Raw genomic sequence first — 23,778 nt, 5'->3', positions numbered from 1 at the left:
CAACAATTTATTCTATAGGTCCCATAGATCCAAATCTACACTCATTGTTCCCTCGTAAAGCAGTGTTTGGGAAATTTCAGATAGCTAATGACTCTAATCCGCCTTTATAGCACAATGCCTAATTGAAACTGCGTTCTTTAGATCTTTATTACTTAGATGTTTTTGCAGCTAATGTATAATTAAAATGAAACAATGAACATGTCAGATAGACCACGTTCCCCACGAGGCTTGCTATCAAATTTCTACTTTTTTGTTCTCTGTTGGCACTACCATTTGTAAGGATATGAATGGGGCGAAAACAAACGTATAAAGTTACAGGAAAGGAAAAATAGAAGGCATTTGCTATGTTTGGAGTAAACCAGTGTTGTGCAACCGATACGTATGTCGCGGTATCGGTTTACAGTTTAACAAGTTCATTTGCCTTAAGTAAAGGAAGGTCGGGTTCGTATTAGGGCAGGGCACGCGGGCTCAGAAAGGAAGGTGTTTATTTGCCCGTTACTTTATGTTTCAAGGAGTCAAAGGTACATACGAAAATAGTCGCCGTAATTGACATAAATATCTCACGAGTATGTCTAACGTCATGAACGTGATAAACGTCTAACAGTTATATTATATGTCTTTATCATTTACTTAATGTATATTATGCCCTGCAACCCTCAAGCAAATTTTCCCCAGAACTCAAAATATTATATAATAACAGGGACTTACATTGTCTCGACTAGAAAGGCCATAGACCAACTGCTAAAGGCTAATAAGATGTCAATCTGCAGTTTCAATGCAAAGTATTATGCATATTTATGCTAGAGTATATTGGAAAACAAATGTTTTTTTTTCAGTTAGTCTGATTCTAACAGTCCGTCTATGTTCTTAATGTAAATTTGACCAAATAGTAATATGTTTTTTTAACTTTAAGAGACTCTTTTTTTATTTTGATAACTAAAACAAAACAAATTAATCTTCGTAAAATATTACAAGTCTCAATTAGTTAAGTGATTTCTATTTTATCCCTTTCTTACAAAAACATAAGTCAAACCTCCAGTAGGTAAGACGAACTATATTAGCTAATAAAGGCTTCTTATTCCTGTTTGGTCAATTTGAACGCTATTTAATTGTCCTTAACACTCCTAACTGACGCGATCAAGCGACAACTCGAAGCGTCATATCACCACGATAGTGACAGTTGTCGTTTATCGCTCCACTTAGGACGAGGCATCAATGTTTTGCTAATGTATATGCTAGTTGGCACATTTTTGTTTGTTTGCGTGTTTGTTGTAACGTTTGTCTGTTTGGTTGCATCGCCTTGTTTGCCGCACGCAGCCGGGGGATGAGCATCATTCGATGAGTGTAAGTAACGCGCCTCTGCCATTTGCAATAATAAATTAATAAATACCTAATGGAGCGCAATTCCACCTTGTTTTTGACAGCTCGTAACATGACACCGCTATGGTCACTGGTCACTTAAATTTTCTATAACTTTGATTATGCATTTTGTACAGCATATATAAGTGTTGCCAGTTCCCTGGTGAGATCGTAACATTTTCTAAATAGTGATCAGTCGCCCGCCATGTCAAGATGTTATTAAAAAGTCGATTTGCTTCCAGTTTATGCTGAGGACTCGTTAAATACAAAATATGTATACTTAATATATAATCTGTTAAGCCTATTTCAGTGTATACGAAAAATACTTATATTATTATTTGAATGGAGGAGATGAGTACTTTAATAAAAACTTAACTTAAACTTTCTTTATCTTGTTTTATCGTGCCAAAAACGGGGTCATGATATGCTCCATGATCTGATCAGATTTTTGGATTTACGAATTGTGTATTAATATGATTAAATGTCAATAACATTTGTATTAAATGAAGCCCTGCCAGTCTTCAATACCACTGTTAATGCTTCTGCCTTTCTTTTTACGGCATAAACTTTCACCATACTGTAACTTAGATGACTTGCTTATAATTTCCTTCTTTCCGATCTTATAGCTCATGTTACTTTACTAGCTTACAGCACTGGGGCGTTTAGTGTCACTTTACAGGTATTTTTTACATAGGTAGGCTTAGAAAAGAGGAAATAATGAAGGCTGACTAATTTCCATACATAATTTATGATGTTCTAATTAGTGACTCTTAATGTCACTTCAGTGATCGACGCTCTACTGTTTCATATTTCATATATGTATTTATTAACATGGTACTATTTTATTTACATGACACTAAAAACCTTCGATTTTATATCATCTATCTAAATTATCTAATCATATCACTAGATAATATAAACTAGTTTTAATAACAGCATGCAATGCACTACAAACATAAAGCGACTCAAATCTCGCTAAAACAAAAACCTAATACCGCCACAATAAATAAACGTGCGTGTGAGGATAAACCTACATACTTGGCATTGCTTTTTTTATTGTTTTCACATGGATACAAGATTAAAGTTGAGCCCTTAATAAGTTTATAAGTTAGTTTCATTGAAAGCCGTTTTATAAGAGTTTCATCAGTTTCCATATTTTTCAAGGTCGCGGCACACGCAACCGCCTCGCATGGGAAAGAAGGAAAGTTATATGGACTACCCTGACATATTTATTCACTGCTTTAATTTCTTATCATGTCATGCGCGACAAACGAGAGCATTTTGACTTGCAGGCGGCGTAGCACGGTCGCGTTTTTATCCCTTGTCACCATGCCTGTCACGTTCTAACAAGTATATTAGTGCGAAAGGGACGCGCATAGTGATAGTCGATAAAAATGGAACCGTGCTGCGCCCGCAGGCGGCGTAGCGCGGTCGCATTTTTATCGCTTGTCACCATCCATGCCTGTCACGTTTTGACAAGTATGTAAGTGCGAAGGGACGCGCATAGTGACAGGCGATAAAAATGAAACCATGCTGCGCCCGCAGGTGATGGGAAGACGAGATAAAAAGGCTAGAACCCACCACTAACCTTTGTGTTATGGCGTTACAGAGCGAAACTCTCGACCCGTTGCTGGCCGCGTGCGCGGAGAGCCCCGCGCGCGTCAACGGGCGCCGGCCCCCCGCCTCGCCGCTGCACCCGGACGCTTGCGCCGAGATGCGACGGCAAATCCTCTACCTGCAGGTATGTACTCCCATTAAGAGCCAACAGGAGTGGTCATTTCTCCATACAAACGTACTCCTCGTTTTCCTCCGTGGTTTTTGAAGCTAGAGCAATGATTTTTTCAACACAGATTAATATTGTCAATATCTGTGTCGGACCGTTTTGCTTTTTTTGATATTTTTGTTTTTTAAGGCTCTAAAGCCCTTCAAAAATGGCCAAAATGGCCTAATTGACTTTGCCGCAATGAGAGGCGTGGCATTCAAAACTGATATCAATTAGCCAAAAAAGCAAAACGGTCCGACACAGATAATTTCATAATCATTTAGATTTCCAAATTTGGTTACGATTGGTTAAGTTTTGGAGGAGGAAACAGAGGAGTACGAAACCTCGATTTTTGAGATTTTTACGCAAGATTTTTCGCCTTTACCTTATCGCACTAGGTACTTTTAGGTGCCGCTTCCGTTAGCGAGACGGGTATATTTTCCTAAAATATTTAAAACTCAGCTCCTGTTTCGTCTTAATTGCTAGCTGCAATCCAAGGATAATGTACACTTGAAAACTTTTCACTTAAAATGCAAATTTTGTACTCTGTGCAAATTTTGATTTTTGCAGATTTCGTCATGCATGCATATTTAATTATCTCTTCTTCCTCGCGTTATCCCGGCATTTCGCCACGGCTCATGAGAGCCTGGGGTCCGCTTGACAACTAATCCCATGATTAGACGTAGGCACTAGCTTTTACGAAAGCGACTGCCGTCTGACCTTCCAACCCAGAGGGTAAACTAGGCCTTATTGGGATTAGTCCGGTTTCCTCACGCTGTTTTCCTTCACCGAAAAGCGACTGGTAAATATCAAATGATATTTCGTACGTAAGTTCCGAAAAACTCATTGGTACGAGCCGGGGTTTGAACCCGCGGCCTCCAGATTGCAAGTCGCGCGCTCTCACCGCTAGGCCACCAGTGCTTTAATTATCTACGAGTACATAATTTTTTTGATTGCGGTAAGCAAGGTCAGCTATAAGTACATCTATCTTACAGACAGCGCCAGAAATTATTATTGATAAACATCGAGCATAATGAAATGAGATTGAAGTATTAATTACCTATTTTTAAATAGGTATGTATCAGGTGATCGCGGGAATATCGCTCTATAAACGTTCGACTGCATAATGGTCTTCCCAAAGATCGAAAAATGTTACTAATCTTTTGAAATCAATCGGATTTTCATCTTATAACCTTGCCATTTGCAGAGTCAGCTGGAAGAGCGCGACCGGCTGGTGCGCGTGCTGCAGGCGCAGATGCTGCGCATGTCGGAGGGGCACGAGCCGCGCGCCGACGACACCTGCAACGTGGCCACGCAGACTGATCGGGTGAGTATCTGCTCAAGTTAGTCCACTACAGAGTCAGCTGGAAGAGCGCGACCGGCTGGTGCGCGTGCTGCAGGCGCAGATGCTGCGCATGTCGGAGGGGCACGAGCCGCGCGCCGACGACACCTGCAACGTGGCCACGCAGACTGATCGGGTGAGCATCTGCTCAAGTTAGTCCACTACAGAGTCAGCTGGAAGAGCGCGACCGGCTGGTGCGCGTGCTGCAGGCGCAGATGCTGCGCATGTCGGAGGGGCACGAGCCGCGCGCCGACGACACCTGCAACGTGGCCACGCAGACTGATCGGGTGAGCCTCTGCTCAAGTTAGTCCACTACAGAGTCAGCTGGAAGAGCGTGACCGGCTGGTGCGCGTGCTGCAGGCGCAGATGCTGCACATATCACGGAGCACGAGCCGCGCGCCGACGACACCTGCAACGTGGCCACGCAGACTGATCGGGTGAGCCTCTGCTCAAGTTAGTCCACTACAGAGTCAGCTGGAAGAGCGGGACCGGCTGGTGCGCGTGCTGCAGGCGCAGATGCTGCGCATGTCGGAGGGGCACGAACCGCGCGCCGACGACACCTGCAACGTGGCCACGCAGACTGATCGGGTGAGCATCTGCTCAAGTTAGTCCACTACAGAGTCAGTTTGCGAAAAAAAAAAAAAACGAAATAAAAGATTTTTTTAAACGAAAACGAATCGATTTAAACTATATAAAGGTTAAATTATAAATATTGTTTGACATGATGGCATGAAAAGCAGAGATCCGTGACATACAGCCACGATTGAACTTGCATGATGTGAATAAAAAAAGTTTTATAAAGAACTTTTTTCTACTTTTATTTGTCATTTAAAGGGTCGTGCACACACCTTTAAAACTTAAAACCCTACCTTACAGTTGGCAAGACAAGTCTTTAGTCTATTCCCCAAAAAAGAATTTGTGCATACACGAAGTATCTTTTTGGCGATTTTACGATACTTCGTGTAATGACCATTTAAAAAATATTGAATGAAATACAGTGTTGCCAACCTTATTTTAAATGTCATCTCTGACAAATAAATGAACCATAGACATGTTTTTTTTTTAATTTCATTCATTCATTCATTCTGTTCCCGCCCGTACCCTCCATTTTAGCTACTTCTTGAATTAAAAAGGTTTGTTAAATTTTCAATTTTATTTCAAAGTAAGTGCGTCGTAGAAAAAGTATTGTATGTAGGTAACGTTGTTTAACTGAGTCAAAAAATACTCGTGGCGTCTTTATTAACAATTTTCGGCTTCGCCTCAAATTGTTACTCACGCCACTCGCCTTTTTTGACCTCTCTTAAACAACGGTTGCATAAAATACTATAAAAAAATCTAATTTATTTTTTAACCTGCGTGCCCACGCATTATGAGCAAGAGTGAAGAAACACTTATTATTTACTAAACTTGAAAATTATACGATGAGTCAGGTGTTCGACAAACAATGCGTTGAAGTATTTGAGGATCACACCTCATTTATTACATTAATTATGAGTTTAATCTAACATTCGCGTGTTTTCGTTTCAGTTGCGGCCGCCGATGAGCTCGGCGCTAACGAGTTCTGAAAATTCCGGTTTAGTGAGGTAATTTGACTTCATTTATATTGTTAACACACATTTTACACCAATAGTTACGGGCCTAAGATGCTACCTTGTGACACACCACTATTATCTACGTATATTTGTTACACGTGTTTTAAAAGCAGCAGTTTTCTCACGTAAACATAACTATTGTATGTATTTAAATATTTTATTATTTATTGTTTTAGGTTTATCATCACTTCGATAAATTCGTTGCAGTCAATATTACATACACTGCACTCATTTTTCACCGTCCTTTACATGCCGCCTATAATCCCTTGTTATTATTTCTCATTATGTCAACAACATAGCAGCATTATATTACACAACACCGTTTCAAAAACCCAGAACTTTGCTTCTGAGATCAGGAACTCTAGATGGATTCTAGCCTTGAGAGACTATATGAACATGAAGATGACCTTTGCACCCACTTCGATGTGTAGAGTCACTCTCATAGTCACTCCATATTTCGCAGGCATTTTCATCTGATCTCTATTTCATTTTTGTAAATACTACCTCATCTAATTCATCTAGATTTTACTATCTTAATCATTATAGTGTTACCACTATTTGGACATTAGTAATTGGCTTCTTCAATACAACCAACTTATAGAGAGACTACAATAGGTCAAGCCATTGTAGCTTCATTGCTCCTATCTAACATGTTAAAATCCATGTTTTGATCATTTGGTAGTGGTACTACTGTATCGACATCGATTTTAATACTATCATGTTCTAATTTCCTCACATGCTGCTTTTAATTCAAATTGGATTTTGGGCAAATGTTGTCTTTGGATACCGGTGCAGTTTCCACTTGGGGGGCGTTCGTCCGTCGCAGCAGGTAGCGTGGCTCGACTGCTTTCTCGCTGTTTGCCTCTTGTGTTCCGTCAATGTGTTGTGCTTGCTGCATCTCGCCTACCAACCGGGCGACCTCTTCAGAACGTCCGATAGGGATATTGAAGATTGTTGCTATAAATACATCAAGTGATGCATGAGAGTTAGTCTCGATGACATCGTATAACAAAGTAATACTGTGCCTATGTATATATCGCCTGTAACTACTAGTTATTTTAAAGCATTACGTAATGAGATTATTATTGTCTTTAAGCCTGTGCTGGATGTGTTGAAGGGTATGAACGCTACATAACGATTGATTTAACAGCACGATTTGGCACTTGATTTTTCACAAGCGTGGTTTCCAGAATGTAGGAACGTTGCATAATTTTTGTATTGTAGGTAGTCGTGTGATTTGTCCTTCTGGTTTTTTTTATTTTTTAGTACTAATTTGTAATTTACTTTGATTATGAAATCGCTCTCTGTTACACGCTGCCCAGTAGAACGTAAAGGTGAGATTCAAAGGCACAACCTATGTTTAGGATTTGTTTCAAAGTACCTACAGATTAAATTAACTTTCGAAAAATTGTATTACATACGATTAATAGTAAATAAGCAAGAAGTATTGTTATCTTTCAAGCTCCTAAACCCGATTATGCTTTACTTAAAATGTTCTCTTACTACTCTTCTACCTACTTTTTAAATCGATCGAACCTTAACTTGTTATCTACCGGTGAAATAAACAAGTTATTACACCCACTAATATTAATTTATTTTTCTCAGTTGGAATGAGCAAGCTAGCGGGAGGAAGCTGCCGGTGTACAGTGAAGCACAAAAGACTATTAAGAGGCCTGTAGTCAACGGGACCGTGAAGTGCCAGTGTGGTGTGCGCAAGGACGAGGAGCGGCGGGCGGACGCGGTCCAGCTCAAGACCAACAGCCGGGTCGGCTCCAAGTACCTCCAGGCCTTGGCCAACAGCGACTCCAACCGATACGTCAAGCGGGATTCCTCCGTAGGGGAGAAGACGGTACGCAAGAGCCTGTACTCGACCAGGTCTCGTTCCATTGAGAACTTCCACAACCAAGCGTATTCCAGTGCTGAGCCGTTGCTCCTTAAAAACGCAGTGATCGAAGAGATCAAACACCACACATCGTACGGGGACCTGTATAATGGTCGCATCAGCAGCAAGGAGAGTGTAAACGGCAACAGGCACAGTCCTAGTTTAAACGGACAGTCCACCGACACGGACTACAGCTCTGACGGCGGGTACAAGTCCCTGCCGTCCTCCATCAACTGTAATGGTTATTCGCCGAAGAAGATCAGTGGTATCCCCCGGAGGTCTATCGAGCAGAGGTTTCTTTCCGCCAAGACTGTCAAAGCGAGCGCTGTTTGAACCGCGTCCGTTCGTCTTGAGAGCCAGTTTCGGATTCAAATATCATCATCATCAATGTTTGTACATGAAAGTGTAGGTTTTTTGATTTTATATTCTACATTTCTCATTTTGATGTCGTATCCACTAGTATTGAATCATCTGTAATAAACGGGCCTTTTGTGTACCTATATTTGTGCAATACGCTGGTGCATCTCGTTAAATACTTGTAGATTTATTTTGACAGCACCTAAATGTACAATATAGGCCCATGAACTTGCCAACAGTGCTTTAAGCACATATCTATTACCATTTTACATAAGTTCCCCATACTGCATGATACTTAAATACATACTGAATCACATACTTAAAATATTTAGGTACAAATTCGCGGCTGGCTAAGATGTGTGTGGAGGAATTGTGCCATCAGTCCGTGTCACGGGTGTTGGGGCAACGCTTGTTCGCATTTATTGATTCCAATCGCGAGGCTAATAATAAGCTACTATATGAACGCATAGTTATTGGATGCCAAATTATAACGGTGTAATCATTTCGATTAAATTATGTATCTCGATGTATTCGAAGTATAAATAACTGTATTGACCTGAGATGTAAACAGTCGATGTTTCGTTTCGTAATTTTCAATTGCATAGAGCATATTTTTTTTATTCTCCTAATTTTAAGGCTAAAATTTGACCTCTGTATCATACAGTTAGCAAAAACAACAGGAACTAATTTTGTAGGGTTAATTTACAAATTTGTATACAGGCGATAAAGTGGTTATCTTAGATTTTCTATGGTAGTAAACAAACTAGTAGATATAAAGCTGTAATATGTGATAAGAGTGGCTGTAAGAACTTGATTCGTTTCCACGTTATATCTTCCTGTTAACCATTGTAACTATTATTGAAAGTTTCATAATTTATTTGCTCCTTAGAGTTATTTAGTAGCGTCAGTAGGTATCATATAGGTACAAACATGTCCTCTATAGGTCCCAATATTATGAAGCTACAAATTATTATTTAGAAGATAATCTCTGGTAACTCGGATGACAGATCTCATTCATTTGCCTAAACCAATGTTGCCAGTTTTTGTCCGTACAGTAATTTGTATCTTTATAACAGTGAGACCAGGCATTTGTGTTATCCGGAAGTCATTTTAAAGCATTTTGTATTGTTCAGTGTTAACGTAATTTAATGTAATTAGCCATACATAGTCAAGTTGTTTAATCTTCCACGAAGCCTAATTATAAATATCCTATATTGATACCTAGTATAATTAAAGTGTAATAACATCTTCGCGTTACTCAACGTACTTATGGCTACTTATCTTATTCGTTCTCAGTGCTTTCCTACGTTAGTTAAGTGAGTCTTAAGCCCACTAGCTTTAGTAAAACAAAATATTATTTTGAAATTGTTTCAATAAATAGTTTTAATTTTGTATTGGTTTTTATTTCATTAACCTCCAGTCAGATTACAATAAGTACATAAATCGTAGTCATTACCCAGGAACTGAGTCATCCTCGACATCGGTACAATAACATTGATATTTACGATATCTTTACATCGAACGTTTTCATGTTATCGCTAGTACTTTGCCCTGCAGACAATCCGTTCGATCATGTAAGGTGTGTCTGAGTATCAGTGTTTATGTCTGAGTATTTAATTACGGATAGATTGGACCACTAACAATTATTTAGTAGAGCATCTTGATAATCAATTAATCACGTAAAAAATGCTGAATATGAAAGCAATATTCAAGTACATAATATTAATAGAAATATTCAAATATTTAATATGGAAGAGTGTGGATCTATAAATGTTTTTTCCTAAATCTTTATTCAAAAGAAAATGCCATGAAAGAGTTCTACGCGGACGGAGTCACGAGAAGCTGCTAGTCAGAAACAGTTTTAAATAACAATTTTAATCCAGCAGCATTAACTAAAGGCACTGTCGCACTAAAGCCCCCCACTATATGGATATGGAAAAGTGATAGAGAGACACCAAGCGTTTCATTATCGTAGTACCCAGCTACTTGGTAAAATATAATTACCGAAATAAAATTTACCAATTGCTAACAAATTCATGTACGAGTACCTGCCTAAGTGTTTTGTTTCTTACGGCTTAAATATTATTATTTTTGCCAAACAGGAAACAAGATTGTCTCGTAAGTAAGGTCGCCCTTAATTGTTTAACGCCTAGAGACGATATCTAAAATCAAAGCGTAAAATAATCATGCCAGATTGTAGAAGAATGCACATTTGCCCAATAGTTTCCATTGACCATAAGACATTCGAGTGTTGTTCGCACCCTGTCCGCACCGAGATTAACGTGACTCCGAGGTTAGTTTTATTATTTATATTACGTAATCGAATGTCAGATTATATTAGATTGCCTGTGAAAAAGAGAGTAGTCATATGTTATGACTGTTGTGAATAATAAGGGAAATATTCCTCTAGATTACCGAAAAAAGTAAGTCGAACACCCAGCCAAACCAGTAAAACTGCGCTTAGCAATACGTAACACGCAACGGATCTCAAGGTCCTACATTCGTTAGACCTCAGTTAAACCTAGAGCGCTCAATTCGCCTGCCCTGGGAATATAAACAATCAGATATAACTCGTCTGGGCAGATTAAAAATATTCATAGTTAACTCGTGTTATAATGATGAACAAAAGTTTTCCTGTAAACGTACACTTAGTACTTTGACCTGAAGCCCAAGCACGGTGTGGCCATGCATTTCAGTGCAAGTAGTTGCTCATATCGTGCGTGACTCCCCGTTCACTCGTGCGTACCTAGTACTTACCTACTGGCCGTAAATAGTTCGCTGATGTCAAAACCATTAAATTTATTCCTACTTAATTCCAGTATAAAGTTGACATGCTTTATGTTAGCATGAGCGTGTTCATTTTCGATTTATTTATTTTAAAAACAAGGAAAAAATATATATTAAATGCTGAGGTTACCTACTTGACTGAAACCGTCATCTTTCCTCGGTAACCGAGTGAAATAAGCTAGCAGGCAATTTAACAATAAAATTGTAAGTCGGTGTATCAAGGTACGGTACTCAAACTAATTAAAATATGTTTTTTACTTGGAACAGAAAAAGCTTATATGAGCGTCTGTAAAGTGTGGCGTGCTAGTAATTTTAAATATTATTTTCTATTTAAGATTACCTAGATACCCTATATACCTACCTACTTTCAGCTACAGGAGTAACAATTTTCCTACATGAACCTTGAAGTTGCATCCATAAAACAAGCACCCGCATGCAAACACGCACAATTAATGTTTACATTAGAACCGCTATTAGTTTGGATATTTGTTTGTGTGAATTGTGTGGCTTTCGGAGTTGGAGCCAACGTTCGAGCAAACGTTGGTCGAGGTTAGATAACAGCGGTGGCATCACGATTCGGACGGCCGGCAGTAGCAACCCGGCCAGCGGTCAGCCAACGCCAAGCGCGACGTGTGACGAAACGGACCGCGGAACAATAACAGAACTCGAATTTCAAAATTTGAATAAAATACCCGCCGTTGGACAAAAATATTAAAAGGATATTTAAAAGGTAGGTTTGTTTATTTAAGTATGTTCGTGTGTGGGTAGTTTGTGATCTTATGTGGTATTTGACAAGTATGTGTCTAGTGTCGTAAATAGGGCCTTAGAGAATTGAATTTTAAATAGAAACATGGAGTTTGGAAAATATTGTTTTTACTTAAATAAGTAGGTAAAGGTAGGTGATATTTTTATTGATGAAAATGTATTATTTCCATTGCAATGTTATTCTGCCGAATTAATTGGGATTATAGATGTTATTAATATATACCAATTACATACTTATTGAAATCCGGTTGGCCAAATATAAACCGTTAACGTTAACTGTGTATCTATTAAGTATTCGTCAAAACTATTATTTATAGATAGGTTGACAATGAGTGTAAATTAGTAACTACCTAAGTAGATAATGAACTAATGTTTTAGTGTCTAAACCATGATAGAGATGATAACAGTTAAAATTAAGACAAAGACGATAAAATAATAATAGACTAGAGTGTACCTATAGGGATGTTTCCTGTACTTAAAATAAATTATTTCAAACCGTACACGAAATAAAACACCAGATAATTACTACAGAAACATAGATAGCAGCTATTTTTAAACACAATTTGTATTTAATAAATCGGATTAAAATATAAAAAGTAGGTGAGTTTACCGTGACGTCACTACATTCGTTTTCATATACATTCCATATTAGCAAATCGTTTTGACATTTCTAAAAAAGAAGCTGATTTGACTAGTAGGAATGTAGCCTATTAGGTAAATACATATATCATAGGTACCTAATAATATACTGAAACACATCCAACTTCTCAGTATAAAAAGGCGCGAAATTAAAATTTTCTATGGGAGATCAACTCAATATGTGCCGCCTTTTTTACAAAGAGGCTGTGCCGGAGTACCTGTAATATTTATTTACATAAAAATTAAACAATAAACATTTTTTTAAATGTATACATGGCCGGTTTTTGGGCGTGGACCTCCTTCAACTGTCTCCAATTATTCCTGTTTCATTTACAATAATTATTTAAAAACTCATGGCCTCATTCCGGTTTAGCGCACTCGAATCTAAAAGGAATTCTCATTAATAATCTTTGCAATTAAAGTTAACGTAGCCGTCGATTTATCAGAAGCAGACCGTCTGAAGGTAAAATCCTTGACACACCGTGATCCCAAAATGCATCAGTACCTATATCGAGTTCACATTAATGAATGTATTTAAATAGGCATACAAATTATCACTAAGATCAAAGTTCAATTATTTCATCAGTTTACATTACAATCTAGTATTAATACCTCATTACCAGTATACTAATTAGTAATTACCAGTAAGGCGAAACTCGCTTGCACTATAAAGGATACCTAGGAGGGTTTAGACAGAGGAGAGTTGGGAGTATAAAGATTTCTTGAAAACTGATTGTTAGCGAGCCCAATCAAGTAACCTACTTTACGAAGTTAAAAGCAAGACAATAATTATTAATAATAAGAAGCCCGCTAATATCACGTGTGTAATTATAAGACTAAAATGTACCTACTTTAAATCAACGGACCAAAATAAATAATCTATATTTTTTCAAGCGTGTATCTATGAAGCGTTATCTCGCATCGTCGGTTGTATGATCCCGACTATCGGGGGGCACGGTAGTGCCCCCGCCAAGTCGAGCGCGAAGCAAACACTGCCGTACCATCCTTTACTGGAACCATTTCGCCGCATTTTCAGGCCCCTATTTGAGAACCTTTGGATAAGACCAGAACGCAGAAATTTTGGTCATCCAGTAAGCTATAATCACATACTTAAAATCCAAAATTTCAAGTCTGTAGGTCATTTAGTTCCGAAGTTAAGCGAAAGCAAAGTTTCGCATTTATGAAACTCACTCATGATCATCAGAATAGAACTAGTACTTCCCGTAAACTCAGAGAGCTGAAATTTGGTACAGAGTTAGGGTTTAATGGCCACATAAAGGGAAAACCTAAAAATATTGCAATATCAGTCACGTTTTAAAGATCTAAGAACTGCATAAGTAAGTTTGTAATCCCATATAAATATATGATATTACAAAGTTACTGTTGCAGTTCCTACAAATAGTAGGTAAAGTAAAGGTACACTACGATGTACGATGTGAGTATGAATGAAGATATGTTTAGTTATGATATGTGTATACATAGTATGGGTATGAGTACCCGAAAAGAAGGACTGCCTACAAAAAGAGATGAGATCCCATCAAAAACATTACATGTAAAAAGGTGCAAGTCTCGCAACGCTTTTACTACAAAAAAGTTTTGAGATGTAATGTGAAACCAAGTCGGTTATTTTAATCAGTGCCAGGGGGTGTTAAAACCGTATCAATAAGATATCTTTAATTTGTAATACGTATAATGACTTGGCCATCGAACGGCTGCATAATGACAAAAGGATCATCGTCACCTATTAAAAATAATTCTAATTGAACATAACGCTAGCGCTAATTGCAGTTTGAGCATTACACATATTTACGAGTACGGTACGAGTAAAGTATTATGTACGATTGCCAAGTCATTAATATGATGATTAGTGACGGATTACTGATTATTATTTAATTATTAGATTTAATGAATGGGCAATACGAAAAACTGTTGCTACTGTACAAGAATCAGAACCGGAAAAAAAGAAAAGAAAGATTTGTAATAAATAAAAAAACTACTCCTAAAAAGAAAAAAAATGTGTTAAATAAGAAAATCTAATAAAATAAATCAATATGCCCACGTTTCTACAAAAAGAAGTGAAATCCCACCAAAAACATTCTGTAAAAAACTAGCCAAGTCTCGATGGAGCTGCTTGTTTATCTCTAAAAAGTAATGAAATCTAGACAAAGTCGTGCCAAGTCTAAGGTTCCTTACTGCGATTTCTTTATTATTATAGTTAATGTTGTGTGACTTGGCCGTTGAAGGGTACACAAGGGTACAAAACCAGGTGCTCCATGACACCATTGCACCAATCTGCCATTGCACCAAAAAGAAGTGTTTGTTTCAGGCTCGCCCATACATAAGTATTATTGAAATACGCAGCTTTATCAAGCCTACAATTGACTGGTTATTGAATCAACGTTTTCCAAGTGGCAATTTTCCATCGTCAATGGGTAGCGGTTCTGGCGACAGATTGGTGCAATGGTGTCATGGAGCACCTGGTTTTGTACCCTTGTGTACCCTTCAACGGCCAAGTCACACAACATTAACTATAATAATAAAGAAATCGCAGTAAGGAACCTTAGACTTGGCACGACTTTGTCTAGATTTCATTACTTTTTAGAGATAAACAAGCAGCTCCATCGAGACTTGGCTAGTTTTTTACAGAATGTTTTTGGTGGGATATTACTTACAGACTATACTTACCTAATCTAGAAATGTCAAGATATAGTTTGAATAATCACAATTTATTTATTTATTATTAATATCACAAGAACGGTTACAGTAATACTTATACCAATTACACTTGCTACTACTTATACAAGTTATACAATTATATCAATAGAATTTAAAAAAACTTAACCACATTATAACATCATTAAAAATTAAGTATACAATTATAACAATAAATACTCACATTACAAGTTTTCCATTCATCATCTATTCATTCACTCTCACAATAAGCGAGCTTCAGCAACAATCAATAGCTTCTCTTAGCAAGTATAGATCAGCTAATGCTTTCAACTACAGATTTAAAAAAAACGTACCTACAACCGGATGCTAAATGTAAATTTTAATTAACGTGTGCTAACATTGACCGCCAAGCTTAATTTTGTTTGTTTATTTGTTTCACGATTGTCAACTGTTACGGGCATGAGAGAGTGCCGATAAGGGCTATCAGCGGGTCAGAGCCGATAGGCGGAGTCAAGATGTACCACTGGACGTCCGCTTTAGTGTGCCGTCATTCGAACAAGTCGAACAGTACAAGTGATGACAGTATCTAGACGTGATACGGTAGTAAAAATATAAACATACACAGCCATAGCTAATGTAGTTACTGCTCACGGAGTAAGTTACTCACGAGTAACTGGTAGTAAGTATTATTATATTGATGGAATATCGCCCGTTTGGCAACAATACGAGTAGCCATCTTTCACAGAGTGTCTGTCTTTGAGTTGTTACTGCCCTGCCTCAGAAGGTCGACCAAGATAAGGGTTTTCTCTTTATCTGAAACTAACAAGTAATTTCGCTAATTTTGTATACGAAGAGAAGACTTAACAACTTCTGTTGTACATAGCATAAAAAGGCGTTCTCGAAAAAAATGCAAAAAGATAACTCGAAATTCGGACAACGTTCTTATCATACACAGACAAGAGCAAGAGCATGAGGTTAAGAAGAGGGCATGTCATATAAATTCAAATTACACAATTACGTAAATGTAGGTAAGTAGATCTAGCGATTTTCATTTCCGTTCATAACTACAAATACCTACATGTTTGAACACAATGAACTGCATACAATACTTTAACTGTGCTTAGCATATATATTATTTACACCAAGGAAACACTAGGGTTTCGAACTCAAAAGTTCACAGTTCAGACAGTCAGAAATGACGCACTTTCTTCGTAAGCGATGACGTTGGTTGCAACTGTCTTCTCGTGTGGATAACAAGATACATCTCTTTTATAACGTAAATCTTCCTACTTATCTTACTTTTATTGATAACTTAACCTACTTATAACCATGATAAACAGTTTGTGTCGTCAATAAATATCATAATTTAAGTTTAGACGAGCAAGTCATTCCACCATCACATGAATGATTCAATCGTACTGGCGGCTTGCGAGATATTATAGGTAGTATGTTTCATCTAGAAACCCTCCTGAACTCTTCCTTATTGCTATTGCAAAGCCAGGTGGCTTTTGATAAGTAGTTAACTGATTTTCTGTAGCAAGGGACTTCCAAAGGGTACTTACAGGAAATCTTTCCAAATAGGTACTTACAGGAAATCTTGTGGTTGGACTGGTTGGTCATACCACGTACCTACATCATACCTAACTACTGGCCAGTCTTGCCATACATACCCTTTGCAATTTCCTTCAATCACTTCAATGTCATGCCAAATCTAATCTAACAAATGGCCAAGTCATGAACGTGTCAAATTGGTCCTCTGTGTGCAACTGCAACATCTTATAAAAACTTGCACCTAATTATTTATAAAATAAATATGCGAAGAAGCATATGCCTAAGTGGGGGCCTTTCACTCTCGGCAGTGAAAGTGATTCGCTCGGAGCGCGCGTAGGATCACATCACATAGTGTTGCCGTTGTAGCAATAAATCGGCACTAGCACAGGTGGATTTCCATTTGATCAAGTTTGGGAAACAGCTTGCGGTGCGTACCGATTAATATTTTCTGTGATATAAAACAAACAATTTCCAACTAAGTTACTTACCGTCAAAGGTATGTGGGGGGATAAAATTATATTTTTAAATATTTTACTATACATTCACTCACTGTATCGATTCAGTGTTGTCACTGGCTCGATTTCATAATATATACAAGAAAAGATTTAGTTTAAAAACAAACTTTGTAGGGACTTTAGCTAAATAAGTATAATTTTTGTACTCATATTAGGAGCTTTTTTAATGTAGGTACAACTGTGTGTTAGGTTATGGGCCTAGCCAATCCACTGCGCTCTTTTATTTGCCAAATTTAATGTGTTTTCGTTCTTTATTTCGTTTTCGTGTTTTATTTTATAATTAACACAAAAAACAGCTGCAAAATAAAATATACCCACATTCATTATCAAAGGTATCAAGCTATTACTATTTATCCCTAATTGAAATTACTATAACTATTAGGAAATGAAAATTACTACAATAATCGAACCTACACACATATAGACGGCAACCTTAGCACCTTTAGATATTTTTTATTTCAGCGTCTACTTCAGACGTGTATATTACTCATGCAGCGTCTGATACTTATCAAAATCTTTACCGGTTCAAAGGTATTCATGTCAACCAACTAGATAATTAACAGCGATATGTTAATATAAACTTGATGCACTTCACTTCAAGCACATATCAAATCCGTATTTTCGTTAAAATATAGATTGCCGACTTTGTATTTCGACTTAGTAACTAAATACTTACACGTAATCTTTCTTAACTTTCTTTCACTTAGATATTTACTTATAAATATTTACGACATCGGTATCTGTCCAACACTTTAATAATTTAAATATATGGTTATTCAGATCCTAAGCCAACCTAGCCAATTTTATACATTTGCCCGCAACACGGTATAATCCTGTATAATACTTAAATACGTTGTTCTAAATAGAATCTTACCATATATTAACTTACATTTATAGACGGGGCTAACCATTACCATTTGACAAGTAGACGCGATGGCGTCGCCGCGGGGCTCGCAGCTGTCTCTGCGCGCGCGGCTCGTGCAGGAGGCCTACACATGCTTCGCGTTCTGGCTGGCCGTGTCGGCTCTACCCGCGCTGGCTATCTCCTATATATGTGAGTTGAACTTTTGATGACTAGTGCAGGAGGCCTAGGCCTACACATGCTTTGCGTTCTGGGTGGTCGTGTCGGCTCTAACCGCGCTGGCTAACTATCTCCTACATATGTGAGTTGAACTTTGGATGACTAGTGCAGGAGGCCTACACATGCTTTGCGTTCTGGGTGGCCGTGTCGGCTCTACCCGCGCTGGCTATCTCCTACATATGTGAGTTGAACTTTTGATGACTAGTGCAGGAGGCCTACACATGCTTTGCGTTCTGGCTGGCCGTGTCGGCTCTGCCTGCGCTGGCTATCTCCTACATATGTGAATTGAGCTCTTTGCTAGTGCGGGAGGCCCACACGTGCTGGGCGTTTTGGCTGGCCGGGGCGGCACTGGCAATCTCCTATAAGTGTAGGTGAGACGAACTCTTGGAAGGCGCGGCGAGGCTGCTTAGAGCTGATGACACGGGAGACAGGAGCTGATGACACCTACACATTACTGCCCGTACTGTCTATCTCCTATCCACATGGTGAGATGAAGAATTGATATTTAACTAATGAGAAGTCATTAGGAGTTACAAATAATGGAATACCTATTTCCTAATGTAGGTATACTCACAACTCTCTCTTTACGGATTTGCCGTTTTGTTCACCGTGCATGCTGCGCGTGAATACAAACCCAATACTAAGGACTGTTAAAAAATATTTTAACTGGTTATTTTGTAATTACAGTGGTGAGCATCAGCCAGCACCTATGGCTGAAACTGCTGTCCAGCCGGTATCCAGGGCTGGAGTTCATCCGCATCGACACTGTGCGGTCTCTCCTCGACACACACCGTAACCAAGGCATCATCAACGTGCTACTCACGGTTAACGGTAACTACCCTCGGCGCATATTCATCCTTACATACCTAATCAATATTTAAAACTATCGGAGTTGTTGCAGTGGTATTACACCACCGCACAATCATCTGTCAATTCTTAAGGTGTACGTGTATCCAGATCTAGCGGCTGCGCAAGTGCGCATGCATGTTTGCTTCTGTGATCGCGCCTTATTACGCTATATTATATGCAAAGTTTGCATTAAAGCGCGTAATTTACAGCAAACTCGCGTTTGCACTCGCATCGCATTCGCTAGATTTTGACGCACCTTTAGCTGTTAACATAAGGTTTATTACCAGAGCTGTAGCCCTCTACTTAAAACATTTTTTCCTCTTTTCAGCTACATTAGATGCCGAGAAAATCAAGCAGCAGCTCAGCCACCACGTGATTGAGCGGCGCGATAAGAACGGCGAGCTGACGTTTCCACGGCTACGGCACCAGCTGGTGTCCTGTTGGGGAAACTATGCGTGGAACAAGGACGTGGCCTTCAGGCCGGAGAACCATATCATTGTGGCCAGTGGCGTGCATCGGGGCAGGCCGGTCACTGACAGTAATATTCAGGTTAGTCCCGTTAGTTCGCTGCTGCTGGGGAAACTACGCCTGGTACAAGGAGGTAGGTAGTAGGTAGGTAGGTATAGCATTGTGCCAGTGACGTATATCGGGGAACGTCGGACACTGGCAGTAACATACAGGGTTACCCTTTAGTTCACTGCTGAGAAACAAAATTACGTATGTACCTAAACTTGGTCCAACTATAGAGACGACAAGCAAACGAAATTTTTTGTGAATTTCCTTTTGATAATTACCAACTCGTTTAGTTTCGGAATACGTCTGAAGGAAAATTCTCATCGTGTTTTTTTTTCAGGAATTTGTCAGCGAAATAGTCTCCAAATACTTCCCAAGCGAACAGCCACCGTGGCAGTACATAATCATCCCCACCACATCACCAGAGCCCAAGTACCACATCCTAGTCCGCGTACACCACCTGCTGCTCTCCGGCAAGAAGTCTCTCAACATCGGCGACTTGCTTATGGTGGAACCGCTCAACGCCACCGGCAGAATGCCCGCACACACCGAATACACGCAACAAAGCCCTTTAAACAAACTCATGCCAACCCCTTCAGCTATACCAGAACTGATAGAGAAGCTGAGCGATAACTTATCCAACGCTTGGAACGAATTCATCTCAGAGTACGATCCTGTAGAAAGTCCACGCGCCCACAAAACGTTGCCCGGTGCGTTCCACGTAGCCGGGTTAGTATTGATATCTGGCGCCAGTGCTTTGAGAGAACTCACTAAGAGGAGGTCGACTGATGAGTTTAGAAATGTTGCGCCTCTAACTGCTACAACGCTTATAGCTGCAGTTCAACGAGAGTGCAAACGTCGGAATTTGACAATACCAAAGGTGAGTATGCTACATCTAGAATCTTGTTCTTACGCTAAACTTTTGCTTACATAGATAAACGTTTCGCAGAGTACATTACATTTTTTAATCACGGAATTTGAAATGTTTGCAGGAATTGAAATCTAAATTTAATATTTACTTACCTATTGCAGGTCATACTGTCTCCTCTCGTAACCGCAGATCCTCGGAAATGGCCGAGGCGTGCTTTTGGAACCTTCATATCAGTGACTCGCGCTGTGCTGAGACTGCCCATTCGCATCCGCGATGAAATCCGAGCTCTGAACGAGCTGAAGAAGACTGGTCAAGTGATATACCCCAATACGTTGACGTGGAAGTACGCTGGGCTTGCGCAGCTGTCTTTGCGCGCTATGGGAGAGGCGTGGCAGACCATGGCGGAGATCTATAAGGCCCCGGCTACGCTATGGAGCGATACTGTTGGGGCTGATGATGGCCAACGGCATCAACTGCAGACTGTTAATTTGTGCGGAAGAAAGGTGAGCAGGTATCAAAATTAAATGCCCATAAATGAGACTTGCATGACAATCAGAAAACTGAGTCACACTCAGTTTTGCAGTTTTATACAAACAAGTTCATAAAAAGCGGCGAACACCACCACTACCAATAAATTGATCAAATCATTCGCAAGCGTAGCAAAATTCAAGAGCGCTCATGGCATTATTATTATTTTAGGTGGCAGCCTGGTCGCGACCAGTCTCCCGGACAGCCGTGGAACGCGCCGCGCGCGCGCTAGGAGTATCCTCCACCGACGTGGCGCTCTTCGCCGCCACCGAAGCCCTGCGGTCCTTCTTCGACCTCTCGCAGAACAGGGCGCCCGATACGGTGCTCGCAACAGCGCGAGCCGCGCCAGAAGATTTCCTATTCACTTTTGCCGAGGGAGACGGGAAGAAGTATAAGAAGTCGCAAACGGGAGGTGAGTGGAAAAGAGAAACAAGTTTGCTCCTGATATCAAACTAAGAGCGCTCCGAGTAGTTTTTACCTGTCTGTTGCTTAAACTATTTAAGTTTTTTATAGCTCCAATTTTTTAAACAGGTAAACAGTACCAGCTAACAACAATAAAAACCTTTTTAGGTAGAGTATTCTTCAGACCTTCGATCGTCTTAATAAGGCATCCCTTGGTTATACGAGTACTTACCACTAGATATAAACTTCTTCGGGTGCCGTCTGCTATCGCAGTTTGGCAATCAATAATCATCCTAACTTTTCAATTCAACCTTTGACACGCCAGCTCTCGAAAAGGCTTGAAGTTAAAAAAAAACAGCTGCTTTGTCTTATTTTTATGATGTAATATTACTAGACCTCATGATCATCATCTCAGCCATAAGACATCCACTGCTGAACATAGGCCTCTCCATACGTGCCGGTTGGAAGCGACCCGCATCCAGCGTCTTCCGGCGACCTTAACAAGGTCGTCTGTCCATTACCAGACCTAACGCAACCATATGTTTTTCCAGGAATGATCTGCCTATCCCTCCCCGTGGGCGCAACACCGCGTCGCATAGCGTCAGTGGTCGAACAGGCATGTCAACGGCAGGGCGCGCTGGCGGGCGCGTGGGCGGCGCAGGCGCGCTACGGCGCCCTCACCCGCGCCGTGCCTTCCCCCCTTGCACGACTGACTTTGAATCTACTGTCGAGGAAATATGCCGTGTCTTATGCGGAGATTAGTGCGCCGGTCGACGCACGCCCTAGAACCACTCTGTGGGGACACACTGTCGACGCCGTGGTGTATTGGCGACCGCCGCAAGCTAACATTAGTAAGTTCATTGCCTACTAAATATGTCACGTAAGCATAAAAGACTACTACTCTGCAGTATATTTGTGTTATGAGACGTCTTTGGCTAGCCCTACATTTATTACAAAGGATAAGGACTTAAGATTTGTTCACAAGTAAAAGCACCTCGCTGTGACAGATCTCAAGACAACATTAATGATCACTTTCCGACTCCCTTCCGGTGTAACGTCCCTTTTCCCTGAACACGGCACAAATTTTCTATCTTAGATCACTCTTAGATAGGTATACTTATTTCTACTTACCGACCACAAGCTAAACATATGTTGGTTCAATTAATATTTTTAATTTTTAACAAGCAGAAACGTCTGCGAACGATGCTATTAAGCTTGGCGAGACTTGAACTCACGGTCTCTAGATCGACACTCCAGCGCTCTGCCATCTGAGCCACCGAGACCTCATCCATAGCCAGCCAATCTTTCCACCATATTATGGGTCAAGCGACATCTACCCTAAAAAAATTGGTTCAATTAAACTTGTAATATTTCCAGGCATGTCTCTCACCGTGATCCAGTACGCGGACACCGTCCGGCTGTCCGTGATGGCGGACGCGCGGCTGTCCCCCTCGCACACCATCCCGGCCAGCCGCTGGCCCGCCGTCGTCGACCACCTGGTCGCCAAGATCGACGCCGAAATCGCGCGCATCTCCGCGCAGTCGCAGGACATACCGCGAATAGTGACGCCCCCGGAAACGGAAGAAGTCGAGGAAAGTACTGATTCTGTTCTCGAAGCTTCTTCTAGTACTAGCTCTTTAAGACCGCCTGCGACTCAAGTGGCCAGCCCGCCGCCTATCCGCAGGCGTACGACGCATCATTAGATAGATTTATATGCGATTAATCTACATATAGGTCAAAGGAACTCTTCGGTTGGCATCGAAGAAACCTAGGTAAACTCCTTGTGGAGTCATATTCGAGATAGAAATACTTATCTAGTATATTCCTCGAATATTTATGCATGAAAATAAAGTCGAATGTAATCCAGGGAGCGATCATGACAGCGGATTTAAGTCAAGGTTTAGTTTGTAAGTTTTTTTTACACCAAATACCTAATTTTAAGTAATATGAATGTAAATTATTAGTGAGATTTACATGAATACATTAAGGAACTGTGTAACTAGGTCAATAATTATCCAACTCGTATGTGTTGGTTACGAATTATAACTCAAGGTGCCTTATTATGTTTTCATTTCGACTATTAAAATACAACTAAGTATAATAAAAAGTCATTTTTTACTAATACTCTTCACTGTCAACCCCTAGGTTAGGTAATCATTATTAATGGCTAGGTATGAGCAAATTCAAATATCTGCCTGTCTACGCGTAAGTTTCAAATGTAAACTTTGTGTTTCATACCTTCAAAGTAGAACGCTGCAAAAACGCTCAAGCCTCAGTCCATAAACGTGTTACCCCTTATTCATAAACGTT

The 23,778-nt window shown here is 39.9% G+C and overlaps 2 protein-coding genes across 3 annotated transcripts; both read left to right on the top strand.

The window, feature by feature from the left end:
• The first annotated feature begins 4,527 nt into the window (after positions 1-4,527).
• On the top strand, positions 4,528-9,686 carry LOC134664733 (uncharacterized). Its single transcript, XM_063521480.1, has 4 exons — positions 4,528-4,599; positions 4,631-4,750; positions 5,991-6,046; positions 7,661-9,686. The coding sequence occupies exons 1-4, from the start codon at positions 4,528-4,530 to the stop codon at positions 8,268-8,270; spliced, it is 858 nt and encodes a 285-aa protein (XP_063377550.1). The 3' UTR covers positions 8,271-9,686.
• Positions 9,687-11,666: 1,980 nt separating this feature from the next.
• On the top strand, positions 11,667-23,538 carry LOC134664490 (uncharacterized). 2 transcript variants are annotated; one of them, XM_063521164.1, is made up of 9 exons: positions 11,667-11,811; positions 18,153-18,278; positions 18,993-19,140; positions 19,487-19,703; positions 20,008-20,547; positions 20,700-21,041; positions 21,238-21,478; positions 22,020-22,319; positions 22,846-23,538. In XM_063521164.1, the coding sequence occupies exons 2-9, from the start codon at positions 18,158-18,160 to the stop codon at positions 23,169-23,171; spliced, it is 2,235 nt and encodes a 744-aa protein (XP_063377234.1). In that variant the 5' UTR covers positions 11,667-11,811; positions 18,153-18,157; the 3' UTR covers positions 23,172-23,538. The 2 variants fall into 2 exon arrangements, with proteins under 2 accessions (XP_063377234.1, XP_063377233.1); XM_063521163.1 differs by having other exon boundaries at positions 11,765-11,815.
• The last annotated feature ends 240 nt before the right edge of the window (positions 23,539-23,778 follow it).

The sequence above is a fragment of the Cydia fagiglandana genome, chromosome 5, assembly GCF_963556715.1.
Source record: "Cydia fagiglandana chromosome 5, ilCydFagi1.1, whole genome shotgun sequence".
Lineage (NCBI taxonomy): Eukaryota > Metazoa > Arthropoda > Insecta > Lepidoptera > Tortricidae > Cydia > Cydia fagiglandana.
Note: the sequence above shows the minus strand (reverse complement) of the source record. Positions and strands in the feature narration are given on the sequence as shown.

Coding starts and splice junctions, on each gene's coding strand:
- LOC134664733 (XM_063521480.1), top strand. CDS start 4,528: ATGCTGCGCATGTCGGAGGGGCACGAGCCGCGCGCCGACGACACCTGC. Junction 4,751..5,990: donor TGGCCACGCAGACTGATCGG/GTGAGCCTCTGC, acceptor TTTTCGTTTCAG/TTGCGGCCGCCGATGAGCTC. Junction 6,047..7,660: donor GAAAATTCCGGTTTAGTGAG/GTAATTTGACTT, acceptor TATTTTTCTCAG/TTGGAATGAGCAAGCTAGCG.
- LOC134664490 (XM_063521164.1), top strand. CDS start 18,158: ATGGCGTCGCCGCGGGGCTCGCAGCTGTCTCTGCGCGCGCGGCTCGTG. Junction 18,279..18,992: donor GCTGGCTATCTCCTATATAT/GTGAGTTGAACT, acceptor TTGTAATTACAG/TGGTGAGCATCAGCCAGCAC. Junction 20,548..20,699: donor GGAATTTGACAATACCAAAG/GTGAGTATGCTA, acceptor TACCTATTGCAG/GTCATACTGTCTCCTCTCGT.